Source organism: Typopeltis vanoorti, chromosome 20, assembly GCF_054136105.1.
Source record: "Typopeltis vanoorti isolate ZY-2024b chromosome 20, IOZ_Tvanoo_1.0, whole genome shotgun sequence".
Classification (NCBI taxonomy): Eukaryota; Metazoa; Arthropoda; class Arachnida; order Uropygi; family Thelyphonidae; genus Typopeltis; species Typopeltis vanoorti.
In genome coordinates this window covers 107,388,454-107,406,181 of record NC_143568.1, presented here as the reverse complement: position 1 = coordinate 107,406,181, position 17,728 = coordinate 107,388,454, and the positions used below count along the sequence as shown (strand labels likewise).

General features: G+C 37.5%; 1 protein-coding gene across 1 annotated transcript in view; it reads left to right on the top strand.

The window, feature by feature from the left end:
- LOC150095766 (putative E3 ubiquitin-protein ligase UBR7) overlaps positions 1-17,728 on the top strand; it is a 105,865-nt gene that overhangs the window by 61,533 nt on the left and 26,604 nt on the right. Inside the window, exons 7-8 of the mRNA XM_090410237.1 lie at positions 7,403-7,578; positions 12,668-12,799. Coding sequence (XP_090266363.1) covers positions 7,403-7,578; positions 12,668-12,799 — 308 coding nt within the window. The remainder of the gene's footprint in view (positions 1-7,402; positions 7,579-12,667; positions 12,800-17,728) is intronic.

The window sequence follows — 17,728 nt, the reverse complement described above, 5'->3', positions numbered from 1 at the left end:
TGTCATTTTTTCTTGAGCAGGGATAAACTAATCACCTTCAGTGTTACTAAAGCACAGTCCTACATTTTTCTTTCAAAAAGGATATTATTTCACTTTCCTTTACAATTGATAATACATGATTGCTAGATAGGATCAGATCTCTTTCCTCAGACCTTTTCTAGATATTCACCTCTAATCTTTTCTAGCATAAGCATATCACATCAGTAGCTTCTTCAGACTCTAAAAATTGGCATCCTTTTCTGCTGAAGACACCATCTGCCTACTAACTTTACAAATCTCAAATTTACCAATCTATAGAATACTGACCTCATTTTTGGGGGTGATGCACTAAAACTCCCTCAAAAAATTCCTGATGCTGTTGAGAGGAGAGTAGTCCAGCTAATCAATGAACTCTTTCTTATGAGCTCACTTCATCCATTGTCTCCTAGACACTCTCTTTCAGCCTCATGTCTTTTCTTCTTGTACCTCCATCAGCCATGCTTCTCCAAACTGGCAGTCATCATTCTGCTAATTTCCACTAGGTCTGTTAAAAACATGAACATCAGCTGCTAAATAAGATGAAAAATCAACCTCGCCAGAAAAAAATAGCCGTTTGGCTTTTCATCTTAGTTATGCTATGTTATAATATAATATAGTGACACACCTTTCGGTCAATCGTATAGCAAAAATATGTAAGTTTTCTTCACTTAAACTCTGATATTCTAGGTCTAGCTACTCACTGATGAGACCTCAAAAAAGGTTGAAACCGGTCTGGGTAGTGACCTCTCCTCATAATGTAAAACAGTACTACATCTCTTAAGAGCTGTGTGTTTTACATTATGAGAAAATATCAAGAACAGTGAGGGAGCTTGCTCCACCTTTGCAATGAGTTGCCGTGGTGTGGCACTACCAAGTGATCACTTACGCTTGGCTACGCTGACAGTTCGTCGGCATGAAACGTTACAGATCGTAGTTTTCGATCTTAGTTTCGCTTACTGGCTGAAAAACAATAAGGGATCTTTATCCCCTTAACTTACAGGGTGTTCAGGATAAATTTGACAGTTTCGTAAGGAAAAAGAAAATCTTCTTTGTATCTATTAAATTTAATGAATTGACAAAAAAACATTACAGGCAGAGTTAATTACAATACTATCAACAAGATTTACTCAAAATAACCACCATTAGCATCGATCACAGCTTCAATTCTGCTTCGGAACCTCGAACAAGCTGATGCTACAGTCTCCCTGGGAAGGGCCGCAAAAACTGTTTTAATTTTATCCATTAACTGGGCTTTTGTATTACTGGAAGTGCGATTGGTGTCTTTTTCAACTGCGCCCCATACAAAATAATCCATGGGGTTAAGGTCTGGGGAGTTTGGAGGCCAAACATTTGGACTGGTGAAGTCGTAGAAATTTTCAGACAACCATTTTTGACTTTTCCCAGAGGTGTGGCAAGGGGCCGAATCCTGCTGCCATACATACGGCCTACCATTGGCTACCCTTGTTATCCAGGGCTTGACTACAGTTAGCAACTCCACGAACAAAGCCCGAATTCCAATGCCAGGGTTCTTCAACACCTGTTCCTGCAGATTTGCGAGGAATTCTGCTGTACGAACGCAATCAGATCGTCTGCTAGGGATCTTTCTTCTTGCTACATCCTCGTAGTCACCATTGCAAGTCTCTAGTTCATGCCTGATTGTTTTTACTGTATTCAGGGAGCATTGGGCAGCAGTCGTAATATCCTTATTTTGATGGCGGGCACGAATCATCATGATACAAGTTATTCTCTTCCATGATTCAGGTGGGTTCCAGCTATCCATCCTTTCTGACATCTTGTATATGAATGAAGAAGGGTCCAAACTTTTAAATGAAGAGAAGTGTGTGTTAATACATGTAACTTACGGAAAAATATAATTAATTATAAATATGTCAAATTTATCCCGAACACCCTGTATATCAGCTGCTAAATGTTCTTTTGCAGTCCAACATTCTTAGATGATTTTTTATATCTGATGATTACTGAAAATAAAAGTGTATATAGTGAAGCGGAGATACTCATTATATATTCTAAATTGGTTTCAATGAAAGTTATTCTCATCATCATCAAATTCCTGCCATGTGCCCTGAATGGGTGTACAGGATATGATAGTACTACATGAAAAATTTACATCATTATTAACTTCCTATCTACAATTTTCCTCCAAATCAGTCTGTTACTTGTCAAGACTCGAACGTTATCAGATCTTATATTTCTATCGTCTAAGGCACCTTGTACCGTATCAACCCACCTATATCTTGGTCTTCCTCTGGGTCGTTTTCCTGCCAACTTGGCAGACAACACCTGTTTTTTTATTATTATTATTATTATTACGGGCTACTCCAGGGAGTCCTTAGACTCATCGAGGGAGGCTCTAAACATCATGTTCACACAACTGTTCAACATTCGGACAGTATCTATCATACCTTGCCTTGAACTCGCTCACTGTCATAGCACCCACAACAGACTCTGGCAGTTTATTCCACTCATTTACCACTCTAAAAGTAAAGAACCCAGCTCTAACACCCCTGTTAACCACGCTCTTGCCCAGCTTCCATGGGTGTCCCCTAGTTCTCCCACCACCAGTCCTGATCTCAAAAATATCCTCTGAATTAATCCTATAGAAACCTTTTAGCAATTTGAATGTCTCAATCATATCTCCCCTTTTCTGCCTATCAACTAGTTTCTGCAACCCACATATCTTCAACCTGTTCTCATATGGCTCATTCCATAGACCTGCTATCATCTTAGTCACTCGCCTCTGGATCCTCTCCACCTCCTCCCCATCAAGAAGGAACCGAGGTGACCAAATCTGGGCACAGTAGTTGAGATGAGGTCTTATCAGGGCTCGGTACAGAGGTACAATAACTTGCTTGTCTCTGCTCGTCAAAGTATTTTTCAACAACCAAGTGAGTTGATGAGCTGATTTAGCTACTTTTGCAATGTGCCCCCCTAAACTTCATCTCCCTATCCACCAACACTCCCAAGTCCCTGGCCTCATCAATCTCTTGGAGTACAGTTCCACCAATGTGGTATACTGCTGCTAATCTTTTCACTCCGAAATGCATAACCTTACATTTTGTCACATTAAATTGACATCCATTCTCCTTAGTCCAGAACTCCAATCTATCTAAGTCATCTTGCAAGACTTTGACATCTTCTGCATTCACTATCGCCCTACCCAACGTTGCATCATCAACGAACAAATGAACTGTCCCACTTAGACCCTTCCCTATATCGTTAATGAACAGATTAAACAGCAGTGGTCCAAGAACAGAACCCTGTGGCACACCACTAGTCACAGGCCGTCTTTTGGACTCTACTCCTGAATAAACTACTCTTTGATATCTCTCCATCAACCACCCAGCTATCCATCTCACCAACCCTATATCCATTCCCATATGTTGTAGTTTACGGATTAGAATTCCATGTGGTATCCTGTCAAACGCCTTTGGCAGGTCCAGCAGTATCACTGTAAACCCATTTCCCTTATCCAGTTCAGCCGTCACCTTGTTATAAAACTTGAGCAAGTTACTGAGGCATGATCTACCCTTCACAAAGCCATGCTGTCCTCTGTACAATATCTCATTTTCATCAATCCATTCTGTAGTTTTCTAATCTTTCTCACCCATTCTATTTAAGTGACCATACTACCTGAGATTAGCTCTGCTAATGCATTCCTGGATGATGACAATGTCAAGTTCTTTCCTAATATTCTTGTTTTTAATATGATATTGCCATTGATGCCATCTGTTCATGCCCCTAATCTTTCTCAGGACTCATATCTGCAGTCTCTCTAGTCGTTGGTCAAGTGTTTTACTTCTGACCCAGCTCTCAGATCCATAAGTTAAAACTGGTTTGAACACTGTTTTGTATATAGCTAATTTAGTGTTCTGACTAATTTCTCTCTTATTCCATATGAATTTTTTCAGTTGACTTCCTACCATACCAGCTTTGTTGATTCTGTTGTCTATTTCCATATTTAATTTACCATCTTCACTAAAAATCGTACCTAAGTAACTGAAATGTTTTACTTGTTCCACAGGTTCCCCGTTCATAACACAGTAGACATTTTCAACAATTCTACCAATTTTCATTGTCTTTGTCTTTTAAATGCTGACCTTCATACCATATCTATTACAACAGTTATTCAATTTAGTCAGGGAACCTTGCAGGCTTGAGCGGATTTATTCAGAAGTATAATATCGTCCGCATAAAGCAAACAGCTGACATTAACATCTCCAATTTTGATATCAGGTTTAATACCACTTTCCTTCATAATGTGATCCATATAGATAATGAGTAACAGAGGGATAATATACATCCTTGTCTCATACCAGATTTAACATTAAACCATGTTACTGTACTTTCTTCAATTCTAACTGCTGATTTACAACTCAAATAAAGACTAAGTATTGCTTGATATAATGCCCCATTGACACCATATAACTACCGTATTGAATAGCTTCTCTCTTGGCACTTTGTCATATGCCTTTTCCAGATCAACAAAACTTAAATACAGATCTTTGTTATATTGCCATGATTTCTCAACTATTTGTCATAAAGTGAAGATCTGAACCTGACAGCCTCTATTTGGCCTGAATCCGGCTTGTTTTTCACCAAGCTTTTCTTCCACAATTCTTCTCAACTGTTTCTCAAGTATACTTGCATAAATTTTACCAGGAACACTCATTAGGGAAATACCTCTGTAATTCTCACATTCAGTTTTATTTCCCTTTTTATATATGGGTACTATGAGAGCTCTACTCCAATTATCGGGAATTCTTCCCTCTGTCCATGCTTTCTGAACTATGCAGTGCAGCCACTGTAAGACACTTATACTTCAGCATTTCTGATCGATTATCATCTATTTGGCCTGAATCCAGCTTGTTTTTCACCAAGCTTTTCTTCCACAATTCTTCTCAGCTGTTTCTCAAGTATACTTGCATAAATTTTACCAAGAACACTCAGTAGGGAAATACCTATGTAATTCTCACATTCAGTTTTATTTCCCTTTTTATATATGGGTACTATGAGCTCTACTCCAATCATCGGGAATTCTTCCCTCTGTCCGTGCCTTCTGAACTATGCAGTGCAGCCACTGTAAGACACTTATACCACCATACTTCAGCATTTCTGGTTGATTATCATCTGCTCCTGCTGCCTTTCCACATTTCAAGCCATTGATGCTTTTTCTACTTCAAGTATGGATATGTATTCCTGACTGTATGCCTGTTGAGTGTTTTTTACCACTGTGTTATCACTGCTTGTTTCATTTAGCAATTTTTTGAAGTAATTACTCCGTACTTCAAGGATATCTTTTTTCTCCCATTTTCATGTCACCTTTATCATCTCTAATTCCTTTTACAGCACTCTTGCCTCCATTTCTAAGCTTCTTCATTAACCTCCAGAATATTTTGCCACCTTGATATTTATTTTCTATGTCCTTGCCAAAGTCCTCCCATTACTTTTGTTTAGCTAGTTTTACAGAATTTTTAGCTTTCTTACATTTGTCTCTGTATTCTCTAAGAGCACAAGCTGGCTTATTTGCCAGGAACTTTTGATATGCTTTCTTCTTTTCCTTCACTGCCTCTTTAACTTCCTGTGTCCACCATGGAGTTCTGATTTTTCTATCCTTGCAGACAACCTCACCACATGTCTCTCTGGCTGAATCAATCAGGGTTTTTTTCAAGGCTTGCCACTGAATTTCCAAGGTTTGGTTCCTGTTCTCAAACTCTTTCAATTTTTTCTTCAATAATCTTTGTGTTTTGAAAGTTATTCTGATTTCAGTTAACGATGTGTTTTTTATTTCTAAATTAAGTTTTGATTAATAGTGTACAGTTTCAGAATCTAGAATATATGCTGTAAAGTTTAATCAAAAGGTTACCACTATTCAAATTTCTTGTTCCAGTATATATGAAAATATACACTGAAGTGCAATTGAATTAGGGATAGGAGACTGTATGCAAATTCTGTACTGCAACTCTCACTTTTGTGCACACGCGTGGCTCAAACTGTGCTTATATTTAGCTGTCAGCGTTAGCTTTTCCAGGCATTTGTCATGAGAAGCGTAATAGAATGTGCAGGATCTAGCTGCATTTGAGAGATGGCAGATCATAGTTGTCTGATAGATGAGTCACTTGATCTCTGAAATTGTCAATGAACTTGGATTTTCTCATACGACATTTTCAAGAGTATTCCAAGAATATGAAAATTCTGGCAAAAAAAAAACAAGTACCGAGACAAACTGGAAAGGGAAGCCAGACTTGAATGATCGTGGGCTTCACCGTCTGACTTGCATTGCATGGACTGATAGGGACTAGAGATTATCTCAAATCACCTCCCATCTGAATAAGGTTCCAGCCGGAAAGTCAATGAAAGGACTGTGCAGTGTTCACTTCACCATCTCGCTTCAGGAGCCACACTTATGAGAGTCCCACTTCTAACAGTACGACACAGAGCTTGAAAGCCTTGCCTGGGCTAAAGAACATCAAAACTGGATAAATGAAAATTGGCAACATGTAGTCTGGAGTGATGAATTGCAATTTAAACTTCATAGTGCCGATGAGAGACTGAGGATATGGCACCAACCCCATGAATCCATGGATCCTGCATGTCAAATTGTAACTTTACAAGCTGATGGTGGCTCAGTGATGGCCTGGGGGGGGTGTCTTCGGCTTGGATGCCTTTGGTATGTGTACCAATGACTCTCAGTGCATCTTATACATGGAACTCATGGCTGTCCATTTACACCTATTTATGTCCATCATGCATCCCAGTAGGGATGGTGTCACAGTTTCAAGCAGTCTACTGCTTGGTTCCAGGAGCATTCTGCTGACTGAAATAATGAAGTGGCCACCTAGAAACCCTAGAAAATCTTTGTTACTGTTGAGCAGAGTGTTTGGGTCCTGTGTCCCATCACTGCCAAACTTGAGCAAATTGTGGACAGCTTTGTAGGATTCATGGGTCAGCATACCTGTGAAACATTTTTGCAAGCTTGTGGAGTCCTTGCCTCATCGTGTGGCAGCCATTATCAAGGCCAGAGGGGGTGTGGGGGGTCTAACATGTTACCTGGTAGTGGCACTTCAGTGTATATGAAAATGTGAAGTATTGGTGATTTGATTCTTATTTCATTAATGGTTATGTTAAATTGTATTTTTGTGAGTGAAGTTGATTATTAAGTATAAAATTATTCAAAAATAAAAAGATACCCATAAGCATATTTGTATGTAGATATACTGCGAAGCTGTGTAATTTAATTATTTATTTGTTTGAATCCCAACATTTTCTTTAATTTAATTTATAAAAATCACACAAGAAATGTATTAAATCATTTGTAATTTTAACTTGTGCCTTCAACTATTATTATAATTTTTTTGATTCTCAGAGTTGAGTCCTGATACCGAAGAAAAGAAAACACTTAAAGTTGAAAAAGAAGAAAAGGAAGAAGAAAAGTACTCTAATATACATGCCTTAAACAATCATGATGAATCCATAAAATGTAAAAGGCATGATGAAATTCCATTTCATTCAGATGTGGTTACAGTATCCTCATTCAACATAGTAAGTTTTTGAATTAAATTAACGGAAATATATAAAATATATTTTGAAGGTGCCAAGAGCCTCCATAGCTCAGTCGTTATAGACGAAGCTTTTTGGTCGGAAAGACCTGGTTCGATTCCCATCGGTGGCATGAGGAACCTTTAGGTCTCTTTCGACTAAAAGGTGAGTTAGCCGGTCTCATTTGGAGGAGGAGAGTTTTTTTTTCACCCGGAAACTCGGGGTGTTTCGTCCCTCAGAATATGCAAACCAGCCCAGTGAACACACACTTCTACAGACAAAAAATACCCCCCCTCCCCCTCCCCCTCCCAATGTCAGGCTCTGTGACAAGTCAGTTAGGATCGCGGGCATAAGCTTGTGTCATACAAAAAAATGGCTGACCCCAAATAAACGCGATAAGGCAAGAGGAATTAGATATTTTGAATGTGCTTGTGTTGCATCATATTAATTTCCATGATACTAGATTAGCAGACAAAGACTTATAGGTTTAATTCCAGTTAACTAACTATAGCAACTTTTTCTAGTCCTATATCAGCAAGATCTGAGTTAGTCAGTCTTTGGCATTGACAAGCAGGTTTTTTCTCCAAAAACTCAAGTTTTAAACCCTACACCCTGGAAAAAAATTATCCTTAGAATTTGTACTCTTTCACACAGCAGTACTAATTAGAATTAGGAACACACGATGGTGCCATTTGATTGTAGCAAATTCTATCATCCATAATTCTGCATCTCATCAGTAGAAGTGAATTTAACTTCTGATGATAACAAAGGGTGTAGACCATCTACATATCTCCCAAAGTTAGACTAAAAAAAGTTACACTCTTTACATCCATCTACACCCTGTAGACAATGAAAGATTCCTCTGACAAATTAAAAAAAATGTACATTTTATATTTTCAAGTAAATTTTTTTTAATTTCTTTACTTGAATTCAGGCTTTTTAATTTTCAATTTTTTTTAATCAAACTTAGACTTTTTGATACCATCTTAAAATATCTAAGAGACAGCAACATATTAACTGTTAAGTCGCTTGCAAGCAAAAGTCATACCAAACTATTGATTGCTAAATGATTTTGTATGTGTGTGCCACATGCTGTTTATTTTGAAATTACAAGTTAATTTAAAAAAACATTTAATTTTGATTTAATTTATTAGAAGTATTTAATTTCAAAATTGTATCATTGAAATGCCCAATGCTTATGTGATCTGCTCAAATCTATCTCTTTCTATGTCTTCCTACTATGTCTTTTTACCTTCAGTTACTTTGTTACTTCTTTTGGTAGCCTTCCCTCTGCCATTCTTTGTATAAGTTTTCTCCAATTCATTTGGTGTTCTTTTATCATTTATTACTTGTAGTTGTAATTCCTTCCTGATTTCATCATTTTGTAAACTATCCATTCTTGTACATCCTTTAACTGCTCTAAGAAATTTCATTTCGGCTACTTGTATTCTTCTACGTTCATCTTTTTTTCTCTCTGTCCAACTTTCTGACCCATATATTATTGTTGGTACTGCTGTGGCTTTATAAAACTTTGTGTTTCCTTCCTTTTTTTGCCTTTTGTTGTTCATCTTATGGTACCATAGATTGCTTGAAAGCTAACTTATTATCTGTATCTGTCTTTCTGACCCATATATTATTGTTGTTGCTGCTGTGGCTTTATAAAACTTTGTGTTTCCTTCCTTTTTTTGCCTTTTGTTGTTCATCTTATGGTACCACAGATTGCTTGAAAACTGTGTAACTTATCTGTATCTGTATCAAATGTTATGTCGCATCCTAACTTTTTCTAGAGTTTGGTTTTCAATTACTATTTTAGTTCGTATGGGATATTTACCTCAGAATGCCATAATTTTAGTTTTCTTTAATGAGATTTGTGAATTGTATTTCACTAGCCATCATGGATAATTTTAACTGTCCAAATAGTAATTGGGCAGCAGTAAAATCTCATCAAAAGAATGAAGCCAAATTTATTGAACTTTTCAGATACAACTTCCTCAGCCAGCATGTGACAGAAGGAACTTAAGGTCAAAAGGTATTATAACTGATTATAGTGTTGGGGGGGGGGTTATTGCTGTAAATGGACTAGTTTGAAAGATCAAACTTTGGAGATTCAGTAGAAAACCATTAAGGTAACATGGACTGATTCAACCACAGAAGCATAACTTTAACTTCTGAAGTTAAAAGTCCAGAAGTTAAAGAAGCAATCAGGGAAAAAAAGAAAGTATATCGAAAGTTCCTGGCAAATAAGTCAGCTTGTGCTCTTGGAGAATACAGAGAAAAATGTAAGACAGTGAAGCACTGTGTAAAACTAGCTAAACAAACTTCATGGAAAGACTTAGATAATAACATAGAAAATAATTATCAGGAAGTGGCAAAATATTCTGGAGGCTATTCAAAAAACTTAGAAATGGAGGAATCAGAGATGATAAAGGTGACACAAAAACTGAAGATAAAGATATTCTAGATGTCTCAAGTAATTATTTTGAATGATTGCTAAATAAAAGAAGCACTCTCAGCACAGTTGTAGAAAATAGTCACAGGAATGCAATCAGGAATACATATCCATAGTTGAAGTAGAAAAAAGCCATCAAAAAGCTGAATTGTGGAAAGACAGATGATAGATGATATTTAACCAGAAATGCTCGAATATGGTTAAATATCATCTACCATCTGCCTTTCCACAGTTCAGCTTTTTGATGGTTTTTTTCTACTTCAAGTATGGATATGTATTCCTGGTTGCACTGCATGATTCAGAAGGCTTAGTCAGATCATCAAATTCTGAATGACTGGAGTAGAGATCAATTTATAAAATGGTAGATAAAACTGAATGCGAGAATTACTGAGGTATTTGTATTTCCCTACTGAGTGTTCCTTGTAAGATTTACACAAGCACATTTGAGAAAGGGCTAAGAAAAATTGTGGAAAACAAGCCTAGTGAAGAACAAGGTGGATTCGAATAGAGGTTGTCAGGATCCGATTTTCCATTCATGACAAATAGTTGAGAAATCTTGGGTATATAACAAGGATCTGTATTTAAGTTTTGTAACTCTGGAAAAGGCATATGACAAGGTGCCAAGAGGAATGTTTTTCAAAGCACTACAGGTGTTACTTACTTATAATAATGGAATTAACTCACATAAAATATTCTTTATTAGTAGAATTTTTCACCTGAGTATCACAGGCATCATCAGTACAAGTACAAAGGCTAATTAAACAATAACTGATATATTCACAAAGCACCACCTAAGTAGCTAAGGTTAAATTTAACCTTAGTTAAATTTAGGAAATTTAATTATTTTATTTAACCAAAAAAATAAAATTAAATAAATAAATAAAAATTTATATGTGTGTGTGTGTGTGTGTGTGTGTGTGTGTGTGTGTGTGTGTGTGTGTGTGTGTGTGTGTGTGTGTGTGTGTGTACAATTACAAAAGTTAGGAAAGATTTGCTGATTTATAATAGAGTACTATCTCCCACAAGGGGAAAAGACGTAGCCCATCGGATCTGTTTAGGTTAGGTGAGTGAAGTAACGTTTCACATGTTTCTTTGTAACACCGTTCCATGAAGAACTGACTTTTGTCTTTTTCCAACGAACTCTATGTCTAGTGTTGATGGTGTGCTCTGCAAGTCCAGACTGTTCGGGTTCAAGGTACTGAATATACGACTTGTGTTCTTCTAACCGGATCAGAGCAGATCTTCCTCTTTGTCCGAAATATGATAACCCACAAGAGCAGGGAATCTGATAGACACCTAGATAGCTGAGATGTGGGAGCCTGTCCTTTGGAGATGTTAGGAATGTAGAGATTTTTCTGATGTGTTGAAAGGCAACACATATATTTAGTGGTTTTAACACTTTAGCTATGCGTTCGTTTCTTCTGTATTCGAAGAGGATGCTGAAGCACACTATTTAAAGCTCTTTTTATGAAGGAATTTTTATAACCATTGGATAAGAAGGAGGAATTAATATATTGTAATTCTTTTTTATAATAGTTCTTCTGAAGAACAAAAGGAGTGGGCTCTATGAACCAGTGTTTTATAGTACCTGCCTTTTGAATGGGATGGTGATGTGATTCAGCAAGGATGTACTGACCTCTGTGAGTCTCCTTCCTACAGACTGTGAATTGTAGGTTATCATCTGGTTGGCAAAGAATTAACAGGTCTAGAAAGGCTAACTGCTTATTTACTTCTAGGGTGACCTGGATGCTTGGATGAATTACATTTATTTTTGAGAGAAACTGTTGTAATTCTTCCGAAGTGCCCTTCCACCTGGCAAAAATGTCAATCACATATCTGAACCAAAGGTTAGGTCTGGGTGAAATGTTGTCAAAAATACGTTGTTCAAAGTGGTCCATGAAGTAGTTGGCAATTGCTCTTCCTAATCATAATCTCCGAATCATCTAGATGAAGATCAGAAATTTTATTTCTGAAATCCAAAGAATTTTTTTATATATGTAGCAGTTCTTCTAGTTGAAGAAGTGAGTAAATTTGACAGAAATTTTGTAAGTGGGACAACCTATACAGTCTACAACAGGTCTTAATGGAATTCCTGGCTTATGTACTTTTGAAAGACCGTATAATCTAGTTGGGCACCCGTAGGAGGTTTTTATTGATTTCTTTTTTCATCCCATATCGATATATTATCTATATATCGACAGAGACAATGAAAATAAGTAGAAACATTGAAAACATCAACCTGCATTCTGAATGGAGAACCTCTAAAACAAGTAAAATATTTGAGCTATTTAGCAAAATTTTTAGTGAAGATGGTAAATTAAATATAGAAATAGGCAAACAGAATTAGCAAAGCTGGTATGATAGGAAGTCAACTGAATCAATTTATGTGGAATAAGAGAGAAATTAGTTAAAACATTAAACTAGCTGTATACAAGACAGTCTTCAAACCAATTTTAACTTATGGATCTGGATTGTTACTTATCCAACAAGTAACAATAAAATTTAATTCTAACATAGATACTTTGATTTAGTTTGTGATGTAAGTTGGGATTTCATTTGTGATTATGGGCATTTGTTTTAACATAGTTTGATAGTAGTATTGTCTTGGAGTTCAGCAAATTTTTTAACAATTTCCTTTCTTAGAAGTCTGAAGAACCTACAGACAAAGGTTGCCTTTTAAAAATGTTAAAGACACTTAAGGTGCCTGCGAAAACTGGACCAGTATTTTTTCAAGAAGGTTGGAGGAAAAGGCTTTGCAACTGTTTAGAATGTATGGTATGTATTCATCATGTTTGTATTCTTATTATTATGATGGAGTTGTTTGTTCCTTGAATTTAAAATACACTTACTATAGAATAAATGGATATTGATTTAACTTCTTCCTTCTTCATTATGACATATTAATATAATATGTGATGTAAAAATTGCTCCCTACATTGATAGATTGAGAGCTTATGGATTGCAGAGGTTGGTTGATAGGCAGAGAACAGGGGATATGATAGAAACATTTAAATCACTAAAAGGTTTTTATAAGATTGATGCAGGGGAAATGTTTCAGCTGTGTGATAGTGATAGAAGAACAAGAGGTCATTCCAGGAAATTAAAGAAAAGTGTGGTTAACAAGGGTGTGAGAACAAGGTTTTTTGCCTGGAGGGTGGTAAATGAGTGGAATTCATTGCCTGATTCAATTGGCATTTCACTGTTATTCATAAGGACATAACTGGAGCTGGTCTTCCTCGTGGTGGAATCTATCCGGGTGGGCAACCATACTCCTTTGCAGCAGCATGTTGAGCTGCTGCAAACGGAGAACCGACCAGGGCTTCTGCCCTAATGTCCAATCCTCATCTTCTTGTGGTGCACCATGTTGGATATCTACCTAGATACTGAACGAACGAGGAAGGGCTGGCAATTTGGGATTTAGCCGACCAAATTGTATTCTTATTGGTTAAACCAATATATACAAAATGATGGTACAACATGACAAAATTTCATGCCGGCTGGGGCGTTGCCCGGTTAAACAAGGCCCCCGTTGTTTTCGCCAGGGAACCAGGACGAACAGCGAAAAGTCAGCTACTGTAACAAATCTGAAAGCACACCCCCAATTCAACATCACCAGAGTTAAAGATCGGTACTATCAACATAAGAAGCCTGAATGGCAAAGAAATGGAGCTAGCTGAGGAATTAGATAAGTACCAGATCGACATAATAGGGGTGACAAACAAAAAAAAAAAGACAAAAACTGGTGAGATCTTTCTGAGCAATAAATACAAAATGTTATATTCAGGCAATGACAATCAAGGAAAAGAAGGGGTAGTCATAGTATTCAACACTCAATATGAGGCTAATCTTGAATGGCAGGCGGTCTCAAGTAGAGTGATGTGGGCAAATATCAGAATGGAGAACTGGACAGTGAGACTTATTTGTGCTTATGGTTCCAAAGAAGGCTCTACTAAAGTAGAAGTGGAGGAATTTTTGAGGCTCTAGAACATAGGTTCTCAAACTTTTTCGGGCCACCGCCTACTTTGCAAGACATAAATTTTGTAATGCCCCCCCCCCCCATTATATACACATATATACATGCTCTATTTTCTCATTGACATAGAAAATTGACATTTATTTCTATCTCACATGGTAAATTTTTAAATGATTAAATAATTGAATTAGAAAATTGATAAAAAAAAAAAATTGATCATGTGAGACATTCATAAGATGAATTAAAATGCAATATTTCAATTTTAAATGATTATCTAATCACAAAATTATGAAAATAATTAATTTTTAAATATATATTATTAATTTCTTCTATAAAGAGCCACCGACCCTTAGACTGCCTGAGCACCCCCAAATGCTTCTGATCCCACTATAGCCCCACTAGAAGGCTTCAACGCCCACTGGGGAGCGGAACTGCCCACTTTGGGGACCTATGCTCTAGAGGAAGCTACTGACACAATGAAAAAGGAAAGGTTGGTCCTTGTTGGGGATCTAAATAGCAGAGTAGGAAGTGATTGTCAGACATACAAAAGTGTTTTGGGAAAATTTGGAGAAAAGAGCAAAGCTAATAATAATGGCAAATATCTGTTGGATTTCTGCTCAGGACATGGGCTGGTTATTACTAACACCATTTTCCAACATAAAAATGTGCACAAATTCACATGGAGAGAAGAGGCTAGGAATAAGAAATGTCTCATTGACTATGTTATTGTTGATAGTGATGTTTTCTTCCTGGTGCAAGACACCAGAGTATACAGAGGATTTGAAATTAGAAGCGATCACTATTTAGTCTTGAGCAGGATAAAATTGAATTTCCTATTGGAAAGAATAACATATAAGAAAGTTTTAAAGCAAATAAAAGTTGAGCAGATGTGAACTGCAGACTAAAATTCACAAAGATTATTGGAAAAAACACTTCCTCTCAGATTCTTTCCAATATCATTGATGAACAAATTGAAAAGCAATGGTCCAAGAACAGAGCCCTCTGGCACTCCACTAGTCACAAGACGTCTTTTAGACTCCACTCCTCAATAAGCCACTCTTTGATATCTCTCCTTCAACCACCCTCTTATCCATCTCACCAACCCTATATCTATACCCATCTGCTCCAGTTTACTGATTAGGGTTCCATGTGGTATCCTATCAAAGGCCTTGGCAAGGTCCAGTAGTATCACTGTAAACCCATTACCCCTGTCCAGTTCAGCCGTCACTGTGTTATGAAACGTGAGCAAGTTACTGAGGCATGATCTACCCTTCACAAAACCATGTTGTCCCCCATACAATATCCCATTTTCATCTATCCAATCCTGTATTCTTTTCTTGACTAATTTCTCTAAGACCTTGACAATGATTCCTGATATGCTAATCGGTCGGTAATTTACAACAGCAGTCTTGGAACCACCTTTATGCAGTGGAACTATTTTCCCCTCTTTCCACCCGCTCGGGACTAACCCAGACCCGAGACTCAAATTAAACAAAATGGTCAAGGGTACTGACAATTCTTTAGCTGCTTCTCATACAACACGAGCTGGTATACCATCCAATCCCACAGATGTATTGACATTGAGGTTATGCAATAGACTACTCACCTCCACTTCATTAACCACAATTCCCGTATAATCTACTGGTTTATTCGTTTCTGCAATGTCACCACCTGGATGATATACTTTTGCAAAGTGCTCACTCAGTAACTCAACTATCTCAACTGATTCAGTTACCTCCCTACCATCAGCATTCTTTAAAATCAATCTGCCATGTACATTTTTCCTTTTACTTGCTACATATCTAAAAAACTGTTTAGGATTCTCTTTAGCCTGCATGGCCAATGTTCTTTCGTAATCCTTTTTAGCTTTTCTTACCACACTCGTCACCCTTCTGGCCTGCGCTTTATACCGTTCATGTGCCTGCCGGTTACCCTTCTCCTTAAATTCCCTCCATAGTTGTTTCTTTTTTTGCAACTCAAGCTTAATGGTGTTATTCATCCATTTAACCCCTACTTGATTTATTATTCGGACTCTAGGTATACAGTCAGCCATTGCTTCATGCAAGCACTTCTTAACTACCTCCCATGCACTATCAACTTCTAGTCCTTGCAGTTGTACATGCCATGGCACTGAACCAATCAAACTCCTAAGCATGTCATACTTTCCAGCCCGATAATTCCACATGTACCCTGTCTTAATTGAAAATTCTACACCTTTAGCCACCTCCCAAGTTAAGACCCTATGATCACTCTCACCGATTGGTGGCAATGTGGTCATATTTGTTACAGCCAAATCCTCAGATGTAATTACTAGGTCAAGCACTCTCTGACCCCTAGTATTTTCCATTACATGCTGTCGCAGATAGTTATCCCTTAATAACCGCAGAAAATCCAGTTCCTTCCTCCCGTGTGTCCTCTCCTCACTCCAATCAATGCGACCATAGTTGAAATCTCCCATAATAATCACCCTCCTTCCACCCATTTCTTCTATTTGCTTGTGCATACTGTCACCACCATCTTTTCCATCACCTGGTCTATAGCAGCACCCAATTGTATATTTAGTTCTGCTAGCCACAATCTCACACCAAATGGCCTCAAATGTGCTCTTTTCTCTATCCTGCAATTCAACTTCTATTCTCCTTGGCTGGAGCTCATCAGCTATCATCAACAATACTCCTCCCCCCCATTTTATTCTCTCTGTCATTCCTGAACACACTATACCCATCACATTCAATCCCACTAGTTATATCATCTACAGTCAGCCATGTTTCACTAATACCTATAACCTGTGGTCTGGAAGTGCCAACCATGGCCAAAAACTCTTCCTTCTTGTTCCTAATACTCCTAGTATTAGTGTATATGAATTTAAGACCCCCCCCATTAGCCCCAACCCTACCTTGATGCCTTATATTAACTATCCCACTCAGATTTGTTGTCCTTATTTGCTCTGGCATATTATATTCATTCTTACATTCAACTGCCTCCATAAGGACTGTATCTCTACTCCCTCCCCCCTAACAAATCTAGTTTCCCTGAATTTGCACATCCACTACATTCAGCAACACTTTCTCAAGTCTTCTTACACCGTAACCATTCAAATGCAAGCCATCCATCTTATATAGATCCTTTCGCCCATCAAACTCACTCCACTCATCCATAAATTCCACACCACTCGTCATACATAACCCACGCATAAAGTCATTCGCAATTATAGCCCTCCTTTTAAACATTTCACTGTCATACCGTGGCAAAAGACTAATCATTCTAACTCTCTCACTCTTTTCTTTTGCTACCTCAAACAATTCATTCAAGTCTTCTATCATTTCCATTTTATCTCCTTTCAAATCATTCGTACCTGCCACAACAATCATTTCTTTCACCCTTTCCTTTTGCTCTCTAATAGACGCAGTTACGTCCTTTATGGTCGCACCAGGTTGGTACGATTTTGTCAAATCCTCTACTAACACACCTCGTACTAACGAGTCTCCATACAGCACTCTATCCTTCATTTTGTTCATGTTCACATTCATACGTCTATTTTTCCTGTCATACCTTTTATTATTGGTTGGTTCATTCAGTCTACTTTTGTTCATGCACTCTAGCTGCTGTTTTGCTCTTTCTATCGCACTATTCAACAACGCGATCTCACTCAATGCATCTATCTCATCTTTTTTGTTCTCTGAGAAACCATTTATACTATCATTCACACTTTCTACATTCACACTCTCACA